This window comes from Musca autumnalis, unplaced genomic scaffold (assembly GCF_047663935.1).
Source record: "Musca autumnalis isolate F117 unplaced genomic scaffold, ASM4766393v1 scaffold_3, whole genome shotgun sequence".
In the NCBI taxonomy this organism is placed as follows: domain Eukaryota; kingdom Metazoa; phylum Arthropoda; class Insecta; order Diptera; family Muscidae; genus Musca; species Musca autumnalis.
The window spans coordinates 117,034,592-117,047,889 of NW_027411866.1; the positions used below are offsets into that span (position 1 = coordinate 117,034,592).

General features: G+C 36.3%; 1 protein-coding gene across 1 annotated transcript; it reads right to left on the bottom strand.

The window, feature by feature from the left end:
• Positions 1-6,820: 6,820 nt before the first annotated feature.
• LOC141398288 (uncharacterized) lies at positions 6,821-7,571 on the bottom strand. The gene is made up of 2 exons (XM_073975568.1): positions 7,566-7,571; positions 6,821-7,399 (listed from the first exon to the last, which is right to left on the bottom strand). Exons 1-2 carry the CDS (start codon positions 7,569-7,571, stop codon positions 6,821-6,823), a joined length of 585 nt encoding a protein of 194 aa, XP_073831669.1.
• Positions 7,572-13,298: the final 5,727 nt, after the last annotated feature.

Consider the following 13,298-nt stretch of genomic DNA (forward strand, 5'->3'; position numbering starts at 1 on the left):
ATAAAATATATAAAACAGTGTCATGACTACAATTGCTTATATAGACATCTGGGGTGAATGCGAAATATGTACCATAAATAGCTCTCGTTATGTCGAACACGTTGTTGACATTTTTTTTTCTAAATTTTTGAGCCGGATAATGGGCTTTAAGTAACCGATTGGGCTTATATGTATACCATTAGAAAGCTTATAAACGCATCAATCACATGAAACAAAATCGCTGATTGTAACTTTGTTGATTCCGATGATAGAATAAAATAACTGTTTTCTTAATTCGGTTATAAGGGAAAATATCACTGCGCGTAAATATGAAGATCAAAGTCTGGGGATGAAAAATTCTACTTCTTCGATGAATGTCGATGAGGATAATATGATAAGCCCGGAAGGATTGTTCTGCCATAGGTCAAACTTCTGAGTTATGGCGTGATCAAATTTTTGTTAGGTTCTGTTTTGTCATACATGACAACATTAAGTCAAGAAGGAATTCATTTCGCTATAACTCAGAAGTTTGACCTACGGCATAACTGTCCTTTCGGCTTCGAAATATTATCTTTGTCGACTTTCATCGCCAAAAGGAATGTTTCGCCCCCAGCCTTTGATCTTCATATTCGCGCGTAGCAATATTTTTTCTTAAAATCGTTTCAATAAAACGGGTATTTTGTTCTAACACTGCAACTAGCAAGGTTTCAACCAGCTAATTAATTTCATTTGATTGACAACTGTTAAGCTTTGTAATGGTATGCATATAAACTTAATCGGTTACTTAAAACCGGTTCAAAAATCAGTTTTAATGTCGGAATATCTGGTTGGAAAATTGAGATAACCGGATGTGTCCTCCATGAAAATTTGTTACCAACGTGCTCTTCATTACAGGAGCTTTTTTTTGCAAATATGTGTTTCAAAAGCACCCCTGATGTCTACATAAGCAATAACCTATTGGTAAGTCTACATACCAATAAATAACCAATATCGAATACAGAAAAACCAAACATGTTTTTTTCTGAACCAAGACCGTGTAAACATCAAAAAAGACAATGAAAACTGGAAAATAGTGATTAGTTGCCAAAGAGAACCGTACCTAAAATCTTCTGAGCAAAATTTTTTTAGAATATTTGGATGTTGAAAAAGCTCATCTTGTGGTACTTCTACAACGGTTCAAGAAATAAAGGACGAAAAGGATATGAAAGGAATTGAGTTAGAAGAATGAAATATTCTACAGCTACAATAACACCAATAAGAGATATGAAGCTGTTTTTCCAAGTATTATAGGGAAAAAATAAAAAATTCATCACGCGATATCTCAGAAACATGACCTATGGCGAAAATTTCCTTTTGGGTTCTTAATATATTCACCAAGGGCTTTCATCCCCAAAAGGAATTTCCCACTGACTTTGACTTCCATTTTGTGTTACATTGTTATCGGACGAAAATTTGCACAAGCAAATTCCAAATTAAATTTTCAAGTCACTGTAAAGAACGCTAATCATGGTCGTAGGTCTAACCGTACTGAGTACGTTTATGCTAAATATGTCAAAACTCTCCAACGGAAATATCAAATGACGCCGGCCTTCCTGTATATGTTCTTAACTTATATAAATACAGATGCATAGAATTCGAATACTTATCCGACGTAATACTTTTATTAATATAATAATATTTCTTTAGCTACTTATTACTAACATGGCAATACGACTACATACGTTTGTTCGGTTATTTTAAAGGTGGTAGGATTCTTTACCAACCACCATTTGACCAACCTCCTGAACTACCAAATCCTTGGTTAATTACTTTTACAATTTTAACTGTTTCGCCGCCATTAGACCAACTTCCACGATTGGACCAACTTCCAGATGATCTCTCAGGGATAACTTTAACCAGAGTAAGAGGTGTTGAAGAGGCTCTACCGCCATTAGACCATCCTCGATAGCCACCACCATTGTTCCAACCACCCCGACTGTTCCAGTTTTCGCCATTGTTCCAACTAGCATGATTGTTCCAAGTTCCGCCATTGCTCCAACCACCGTCAATTTTCAAACCACCAAACTTGCCTAGTCCGAAGAAGAAGCTAGCATTGGCTACAGCACATATTGCCATTAGACAAATAAAGATCTTAAATAAAAGAAAACCCACGTTAATCTCTGATAAAAAAAAAACTTGCAAATATCAAAGGATATATATTGGCTTTAATATTGGATACCCTAAATCACTTCCACTTACATACCTTCATGTTATTTGTACTCGTGTGTATATTCCAACTTGTCTCAAAGATTGCTTAGCAATGATTGATAGCTGACTGCAATTTTCGCTAATGAAGTATTTATATTACTGTCATCAAATGTATTTTATTGGGCAAAATACCAAAATGAGAATATTAGGTTGAACACTGTTTATTGCTCATCTAGCTAGGACGCAGTTTCTATTGCAGTTTTCGGCAACTAAAATGTGGGTTTACGAGTATAATTCAGCGATTTATTATTTCGTGGATATTTTAAGCATAAATATGTAAATATTGACAAAACTTAATTTTGTTTTTATAACTGTGCGATATGTATTTAATTTTTATGACACTATTAAAAGACATAACTTTTATAAGATGTGGTATTTCATTGTTGTTGTTGTTGTAGCACCGCAAATATGTTCGTTCGTGTATTATTTCAGTTATCAGGTTCTGGTTCCTCTGCACCCAGACTCAAAAATTCTGCAACTTGGATTGTTTGCGTCCATAAAGAATAAGGAGACAGGTGGGGTTAGTTAAACAAATGCATCATGACACATGCTGGGCATGTGTTGGGTATCGAGACATCAATTCTGGCCCAAAGCGAATTTGGGGCGGCTGAGAGGAAATCATTCGTGTTTGCCTTGGCAGTTGACGACCAATATGTTCAGTGATAGCCTAACTTCAGCCGTCCAAGTGATGAACGGTGTGGCAGTGGTCAGCTATGTAGACATTTAATATATCACATATGTCATCGTTGATAGGACCCGACGCCAAAATCGTACAATCACCCGCATACATTACTAAATTTGTACCGTCTGGAGGGTGTGGAATTTCAGGAATGTAGAGGTTAAACAGTTCTGGAGACTAACCCCACCTTGGGGAACTCCCTGTTTCACTCTACGGGTTTTGGATTTATTGTGCTACAAAAGTCGACCAAATAAAAAAGTATTCAACCGTTCTGATGTAAAATTTCTATCGTGTTGGAGACCATGGACATCGAAAAAACATTTGGTTCCTTTGGGTAACTTTGTTATTTTTATAAAGGTAAATGTAGAGGGAAACGGGGCTTCTAAAATTTTCAAATTTAAACGGGCATAATTTCACAATGGATTTCTATTGATCTTTTTTTCATTTAAAATGCTCACTGTAATAACACTGTGCGAGTAGTCTTCTGCACAGTGTTATTACGCCAAACAGAGATATGGAGCTATTTTCCCAAGTATTATAGGGAAAAAAATCAAAAACTTCATCGCGTGGTATCTCAGAAGCTTGACCTATGGCGAAAATTTCCTTTTGGTTTCTTAGTATACTCATCAAGGACTTTCATATCCAAAAGAAATTTTCCACTCCCCAGACTTTGAGTTCCATATTGTGTCACAGTGTAATAATTATCCAATTTTTCAAACACGGCTGGAGAGTAGTCTTCTATATATCCTCGTTGACGGTATCGCAGACCTGCTATAGGTCCAGTGTTTCCATAACTGTTCGGTTGCACGGCTTGTTCTGCTTCAATCCTCTAGTGATATGTGTGGATATGGCGTGTAGTGCTGTTGTTTTATTAAGAATTTTCCGGAATCAATGTTGATGTTGGGCAACTAGAAAACTGTTTCTCATCGTGGAGAGACTTCTGGGGAGTGCCACCAGAAACTTTTCCAATGGCGACAAGAGTGAATCGAATTGCACGGCTTTAGAAACGGGACCACCCTGTCTTTCCAGACTTCTGGTAATATATGAGTGGCTAACGATAGGCTGAGGACACTTTTTAGATACTCAACTCCGATTTTATCCAATTGCTTAAGCATTGCCATTGGTATACCTTGTGGGCCCAACGCTTCGGATGATTTTGCGTTTCGGATGACGTCCATGGAACGGTGCGTCCCGATTTTCGGTATTTTGAAGGTTAGCCACATTGCTTTACCAAACTTGCCGAAATGTAGTATTTAGTCTTCTTAACAAACGTAAGGAAACTAATTGTTCCATTTTGGTTCAATGCAACTCTTAGTGGAGGGTATAACAAGTTCGGCCTGGCCGAACTTAACGCTATTCTTACTTGTTCTTTAATAAAATATACTATTTAAACAAAAGTGTAATTTCATCGTCTTATTAAAGGTACTATAAAGCATGTTAATCTATAAAAAGTTCCAAAAATATAACCCTTTATGAAATATTGACTCACTACTTCCAATGTCTCTACTAACTCACTACCTCCAATGTCACCACATGGTCCCTCTAGCAACTACTGACGTACTAGTTCCAATGTCACTACTGACTTTCGAATGACACGTTCATACAAAATGTCTGTAGGAAATTACATGAGTTGTCTACAGTTTGTCAGTAGTACTGTTGACAACGTCAGTAGTAAGTCGGTATAGATTCAGTATAGACATTTCCTACAGGGAATATTTAAAATAACGCTTATTTTGTGATCAGACCTTGTGATCAGACGATTAGCTTCAAGCAATTGCGAGTCGATTTATCTGGCTGGTTGCAGCGCACGACATGTAAGGAACGGAGTTACCGCGGGTAACCCACTTTCACAAAACTGCACGCATTGCACATGACAATGTTTCTTAAAAAAATTATCAATTAACTCTCAGACAAAATTTCTTATTTTTTCGGGTGTAAGTCCATACTTCCTGAGATAATGCACCAAAAGCTGTAAAAACCTGGTCAGCAGCTATGGAAATTTGAACGAAACATATCATAAAATGTACGTTTACCAACCTCCTCGGACAACATCTTCGGATACCTCCCTCACAAATTGTTACCGTAGGTACTCCTGGTGATCCTGTTTCCTCACAATAGTTCTATAGCTTTAAATCCTTCGCTGACCAATTAAAATGGCTGGTGGTTGCTATAAATAAGAAAGGAATGATTCCCAAAGGTAGATCCACTTTCAAAATGGATCACATTGCGCTTTAATCGAAATCAAATTTATTAGGAAAGGCTAAGCATTTATTCTCGATCAAAGTTTACATTTTTAGGGTTCTTTAAGATTTGGGACTAAAGAAAATGTGGTGGAGTATTTTCACTACCACAACGTTTTCTTTAGACCCATTACGACAGGACTTGCGGTTTCCAAGCAAAATCGTGAAAACCTAAAAACCCTAAAAATGTGAACTTTGACCGCGATTTATTTGAAAATCCCTCCGGCCATTTTGTCTTGTTTTTGGATTTTTCTCATCTATGAACATTGCTGTTTCAGAAACTTTCCAGGTGTAAGCGGTTTTCATTTACAGTTAGTTAAGGCGCACCGTGCATGCCATTGTTTTATAAGGAGGCGATAAAGTCAGTGCATTGTCCCAATTTGAACTTCAATATCTCAAAAATGGTAAAACCTAGGTAAAAGTCGTAAAGGTCATTCTTGTAAAGAACTTTCACTGCTACAACTTTAGTCCCATTACGATATGACTAGCGGTTTCCAAGCAAAATCGGTTTCCAATCGAAAACCTAAAAAAACCCTAAAAATGTTAACTTTGACCTACCGCAATTTTTTTAGTTTTTTTTTTATTTTTCTAATCTATGAACATTGTAGTTTTAGAATCCGCAAAAACTTACCAGGTGTAAGAACCTTTCACTTAAAGTTAGTTAAAGAGCACCGTGTAACTTTTTACTTGTTAATCGTTGATTTCAGATTCAACTGTCTGCGTCTTCATGAATTTGAGAGCTTGCAGATAGTCATTCAGAGCTGCAGTTAGTTCTTCGAAATTGAATAAAAAGTTGCCAAGGCCAAGAACGCGATCCAACACATTGTGATGGCAAATAATGAACTTCTCTTTGAATATTTACTGCAATCGAACAACAACGCCTCTTTTTTGTCAGTATTAACGCTTGTTTATAGGCAATGAGTCCATAGTACTTTTGAAAAACTCAGGTATCGCCGAGGTCGTAAGTGTGATCACAGTCGGTTCCAATGTCACCTTTTGTGTGGATGGTATTGGCACAAGCAGGTTTGTCGCTGGAGTAACCAATGCGGCCTTTTCTCTTAGATTGCAGATTGTAGAGGTTTTTATCCCCTTTGCATATACACTATCCTCTTTTTATGGAGGTAATGCCAAAAGTTCTTCATGAATGAACGGCTTTTCTTCACCACTCATAGTCTTCCGAAAATTTTGTTAGCTTTGCACAAATAACATGATCAATGAAGTTCTATGTTTTGATCAATAGGGTTTTGGTATAGGAAAGAAGTCGAAAAGTCATCACCCTCTGGATAGTGAGTGGATAGTGAGTGTTGTAGGGTGGATTTGTACGTATTTTCTAGTAGGAAATTACTGAGGTCCCAGTTCTAAGATATGCCTTTCCCGTATCTGTGTTTGATATGTGCACAGGACGAAGACTTTAACGTCCATATGCTAAACCCTTACTTGTTTAAATAAAAATTACCAAAATTTTTAACTAAAAAATATATGTAAAATTTTATTATCTAAAAATTATAACAACACTACTTCAGAAAAAATGAAGCAGCCCATAAACTTGGACAATGGATGGTTTCCACATTGCTTCCAATAACAAGATATCACAAAGTTAACTAAACATGAGTAGGAGAATTCATACGAAGTTATGGATGGATGGATGGGTGGGTGGATGTTATGTGTAGGCTAATTACCAACCACCGGAACCACCAGCAGACCAACCGGCGGAAGCACCACCAGCAGACCAACCACCAGCAGCTGGAGCAGGAGCCTCTTCATGGATGATTTTGAATACTTTAACATGGCCACCAGATGAAGCACCACCATGAGCATGACCGTATCCGTGACCATGACCGTGATCATAACCGCCGCTGGATGATCCTTGAGTGATGACCTTGAAGACTTTAACGTCACCGCCAGCTTGGGCTCCGCCAGAAGACCAGCCACCAGCAGAAGCACCACCAGCAGACCAGCCACCAGCGGAAGCACCACCAGCAGACCAGCCACCAGCATCAGCACCACCACCAAAACCGGCACCAGCGGTCTCATGGATTACTTTGACAACAGTAGTGGGACCAGCAGCAGCACCACCACCGCTGGACCAGCCACCATGACCGCCTGAGCTGCCACCGCTAGACCAGCCACCATGACCACCTGAGCTACCACCGCTGGACCAGCCACCATGACCTCCACTACCGCCTGAGCTACCACCACCGAACAAGAAGCCAGCATTGGCAACAGCACAGACAGCTAACAAACATACGAAAACCTGCAGAATTGAGTAAAAATCAATGTTTGGTTAATCCGTTTGACAAGGACTAGAGGATCTATAGAGGACATCATTGCCTATAATCCACAGTGCTAGGCCAACAATTCCTCTACAGTCCAATTTTTTCTTTGATTCACTCTTTTCTTTTTCTTTTTTTGCTACCTACCTTCATGATAGACTTTATTTGGCTTGGTCTTGTATTGTAAATTCAATGAATGTTGTTTTGAGATTGATGCTATTCAAAGAGTTACAGCAGCTTTATATACCTAAAACGGAGGCGTTGATGTACATAACACTTGACTACAAGAGCCTCATAATTTTCAGCATTGGCCTATTAAGTAAGTAAGGTTAAATCACACACACACACACCAGTACATTTTGTTTGTGCAAAACCAGTAACCTAACACATCATGATAGTAAGTTGCTCCAGGGCTAAAGGTAAACCATAACCGAAATATTAAAACTTCCGTTCGTTAAAAAATATTGTAAACCATAACATCACAGTGTAACACCGTTGAAGCTGTTGTTTTTTTTTCATAATCCAAAATATTTTTGTTTAGATGAGACCAACAAAATTCAAATTCTCAGGTTTGTTCCGTATTCCAGTATGCTAATGGGGAAATGTCAAAAATATGGTTAATTTAAATGTGGCATTAATTTTGTTAGGAAACGTAACTAACCAATGACCCATATTATCACCGCCATTAATTATTAGCGTTTAGATTCTTTTAGGCTTGGTAAACATTTAGTTTTGCATAAAAATATTTGCATGGGAGCGCTTTCCAAATGGTATTTCATGAAAAAATATCGTATACGAAAGTGACTAGCATATAGTATAATTTTTACCATACGAAACTTTGAAGACAGTAATATTGGAAACATAACGAATAAATAGCCTAACATGCAAAGTTCATTAAAGAAAACTAAACAATTTTAAATTGTATCTGCTAATTTGTGATAATAAATTCAAATTAATCGAAACTTTGATGATTATGTTATAACTCTTGCTTTTGCATATTGTTTTAGAGACTGCTGGTTATTTTCTGATCCCAAAAATATGCTACTGTATGCTGAGCACAATACGAATTTTAATTTTGCTAAATTTAGTCTATGATTATACCCTGCACCAGACATCATGTAACGATTCACACAGGGGAAATGTATGTTAAAAGTTGATTGAAACTCTTAAAACGCTCATCTGTAGTCCGATTGACATAAAATGTGGCACACATGATATTTTCGCCCTAAAGATTAACTCTACAAAAATAGTGAAAATTTGTCCAGATTTGGATATAGCTCCCATATACATTGGCATCCGAGTTTAGATTTATCTTGCACCAAAAGCACTATATACTATTATGCCTAATTTGGCCTAATCGGTTCATATTTGTAATAACCTCGATATATGGGCAACTAGGAATTTAACATATGTTGAAGCGCATGTCTGGGGTATTATATGCCCAAAGAAAGACTAAACGAATACTCCGTGAGCAACATGATACTAGCAGCGACGTACGCAGGATTTCATTTCGGGGGGCCCAACGTGTCCAAAAATCATGAAAGTTAAAGATTTTGCTTTTGGATTCACTTTGGCAGTTTTGTTGTGATGTGTGTTTACTTCTTATGAAGGCGTGCACCTATACCGACAAATTTCTGGAGGAAAGTTTTATACCACCAGTGAAGTCTAAGCACCAAATTTCAGCCATTTTGGTGGATTATTGTGGCCCCAAGATTAAAAATACCGAAAATCGGGTAGTACCGTTCTATGGGGGATATATGAAGGCGTGGACCTTAACCGACAAATTTCTGGGGGAAAGTTTTATACCCCCAACGAAGACTAAGAACTAAATTTTAGCCATTTTGGTGGATTATTGTGGCCACAACCTTTAAAATACCGAAAATCGGGAGGTACCGTTCTATGGGGGCTATATGAAGGCGTGGACCTATACCGGCAAATATCTGGTTGAAAGTTTTATACCCCCAACCAAGACTAAGTACAAAATTTCAGCCATTTCGGTGGATTATTGTGGCCACAACCTTCAAAATACCGAAAACCGGGAGTTACCGTTCTATGGGGGCTATGTGAAAGCGTGGACCTATACCAACAAATTTCAGGTGGAAAGTTTTCTTTTCTTCTTTCCTTTTTGAATGCTATGCATGCACTGTTTATTAAAAGTAAAATTATTCTTAAGAACTAAATACTAAAATATTACTTAACCTACTTAACTAGTGTGTAGAAAAGAGAAAGTGAGAGGGCACATATGTGTACGAACGCATCTGCCATACAATCTTATGGAGAGGTCGTAAAATACTCTTATCTTACATGCGCATACATGTAGCAAGCAACCACATGGTACCACATGGTTATTAGACCGCTCATAGATTGCCTGTACCAATCTATTTCAGACATACCACATGTGGGAATGGAAATTCTTATCTCCTTTCTTCTAACGACCTTCCACGATAAGGAGGTCTGCTTGCCACATGTTTACCCTTTTCAAGTGGACTGTATTTAAACTAGATCCCTATTTAACAAAATGATCTCTAATCTACACATGCAACCCTCACCAAGACATTCACTATCTTTATTAGAAAATTAATATGTTCTTCCGTGAACAGGCCGATATATCCCATTTTCAATACCAACGATCCTGGAAGTAATAAAAACTTCTGTACCAAATTTTGACGCTCTGTATCTTGATTTAACAGACATACAGACGGACGGGCAGACAGACATGGTTAGATCGACTTAGAATTTTATATATATGATCAATAATATATATACTTTATAGGGTCTCGGACGAATATTTCGATGTGTTACAAACGGAATGACACATTTAATTATACCCTCCATATGGTAGAGGGTATAATAGACACACACCACGGTGGACGATTTGTTTGTTGTTATTTTCGAAAAACTATCTAAATAGTTATTATGATTCTCTGCATTGTTGAGACGCATAACAGTGGGAATAGTTAATTTGGCTGGCATATGCGGCTACGACAGTTTTTGAATGTTTCTGTTGAATTCGTATTTAAACGAATTCGTATTTAAACAAACTCATCAATCACATTTATTCTTGAGCTCGAGTCGTCATAAAATTGGGGAAGAGTTCTTTGTTTCAACACAAAGAACTAAGGGAACTGATGAGTCCATGTGGTGTTGGACGGAACTGGTCTTCTCTGTCCTTCCCTAAAGTAAGTCAATTTAACTAAATCCACTTTAAAAACTTGTTGTTTTTAAAATTTTAAAACAACAAATATGTGATTAAGATTTTGCTTCTAGCTCTTATTTGGCATTTTGTGTTCTAAATCACGCATAGAATTGCTAAAATAGGTCAACGTTTTAGCCTTCGAAAGATTTTCTGTAATTCCAAGCTACGAGTACTAACACAATTTTTAAAAAAAAATATCGTCTGTAATATAGATTTTGAAAAATATTTTTGTTTAATTATTGAAAACGGTTTTATTTAAGATAACATAGATGAAATTCTTTAAAGTATGTTTGGACGATCTATGTCTCATAGAAATATTATGATGTGCGAAGTATGGAACAGAGTTGCCGTGGGAGCCATTTTAGCGAAAAGTTTCGAATGTTTATGGGGGAGGTACCTTAAGAATTGGACCGATATGGCTCATCTTCGAACTTAAACTAAGTTTGGATAAAATATTACCAAGGCCAAATTTTGGACAGAATTGATCCGTTGATCCGTTCGAGAGTTATTGTGCGCCCAGCCAGCCAGACGGATGGCGATAGCTAAAACGACTCCAAATTGTCTGAAACAGATTTCGACCAAACATAATTGGGGCGCTCATCGCCAAAACGGCCTTACCCACATGTCAAAAAAAAAATCAAACAGACTATAAAGATCTAACCAGAACCTTTTGAAATAACTATTAATAATCTTTACAGTCTGTTTAATTTTTTGGGCATGTGGGTTAGACCGTTTTGGCGCTGAGTGCCTCAATTGGGGTCTAAAATAATTATGTCGATAAGACACATTTTGATCGTATGAAAGTGTATATAACCTCGTTAGCCTAAAGGCTGAGGCCATAAAAATACCATGTTCTCAATTTTGAGGGGGGTATTGCCTATTCGGTGGATACATTTTTTGACCACCTTGAACTTAGAAAGCCAAATTTCAGTCGATTTAATAACATCCAAATACCTAAATTTAAAATTAAAGCAAATATATTTGTAGATAAAATTTTGAAAATAACTGAAATCGGGCGGTACCGTTATATGGGGGGCTATACCTATGTCTATAATTTTTGGTGCAGATTTGATCACCCTAAATGCCAAATTATAGCTAATTCCTTTTCCAAAACTTCAGTGTTCTATTTCAATTTTTGTGGATGATCAATTTTACCATAGTAAAATGGAAATTGGTGCACTGAAAGAAAAAGCTTCATAATATAAAAGAAATCTTACGTTCCATCAATGAAATTTGTCATTGATTTTGAGCCAACGTAGAGCTTCATTGAATAAACGAAAAAAGTTTCATTGAGTTTCATTGAAGTAAAATTAACGAATTTGTTCATTATTGCAATGAAACTTCTTCATTGATGCAATGAAATCTCTTCATTAGTGCAATGAAACTTCTTCATTGATGCAATGAAATATCTTCATTAATGAAATTAAACTTTTTCATTGATGTAATGAAACCTCTTCATTAGTGCAATGAAACTTCTTCATTGATACAATGAAACCTCTTCATGAGTACAATGAAACCTCTTCATTAATGCAATGAAACTTCTTCATTATTGCAATGAAATACTTTCATTAATATAATGAAATACTTTCATTAATACAATGAAATGCTTTCATTAATGCAATGAAATATTTTCATTAGTGTAATGAAATACTTTCATTAATGTAAAGAAATACTTTCATTAATGCAATGAAGCCTTACGTTGGCTCAAAATCAATGATACATTTCATTGATGTAACGTAAGATTTCATTTATTTTATGAAATCATTTCATACTCACATAATGCATAAAAATTAAGTCAACGCTAAATATGTTTAATTCATTTTATTGCAATTAGTTTTGACCATGGATACAATACGTCATTTTTGATTCCTTAGTTATTAACTAAACACATTAATGATACCATTGGTCGTTGTCATCTGTAAGTAAAATTTAAATAATAAGCATTTTGTTACTAAATAACTGGTTTTCTACACAATAACTTACCTTCATATTTTGCCGCTCAGTCATACCCTGTGTACTTTCATGATGTTGGAATACAGCATACAAAGTTCACATAAAACAACTGTACATATAAAAACTACATGAAAGAGTTTTAGTTTAATATTTGTATTTTCTTTTCACATTAAACACTTCATACCTACTTTCAACGAAGTTTATGACCCTAATGGGCGTTGTCACCATTAAGTAAGATTGAAAATCATAAAAACTGTAAGTAATTTATTTGTCTTTATTTGTCGCTGGACACCAAACTCTTGGCATTTTCTTCGTCATTCCATTCTTCTTTAGATTTTCTATTGCTTGCATCTATTACAAAGAGAAAAACCAAATAAATGTAAATTCATTTATATAAACAAATGAATACATAAAGCTTAACAGAAATAGTTTGTCCAATATTTACATACTTACTTTTCTAAGTTAAAAACACGAATCGTAAAATTTTTATTCATCCGCACTTGGCGGCGTTATAATGTCAACTAAAACAATGTTGTTGACAATTTGCTGATCAACTTTTTGGCAGACAGGGTTGTTTTGCTTAATCTTGTTTTCTGCTTGTTAAACGCACACACGCACATTCACACCGCACAGCTGGAATTTACTTCATAACGACAATGAAATGCATAACAAGGAACGACAGAGAATAACATACCGAAAGAATAAGCCTTGATTCCCAAGTAGAAAAAATG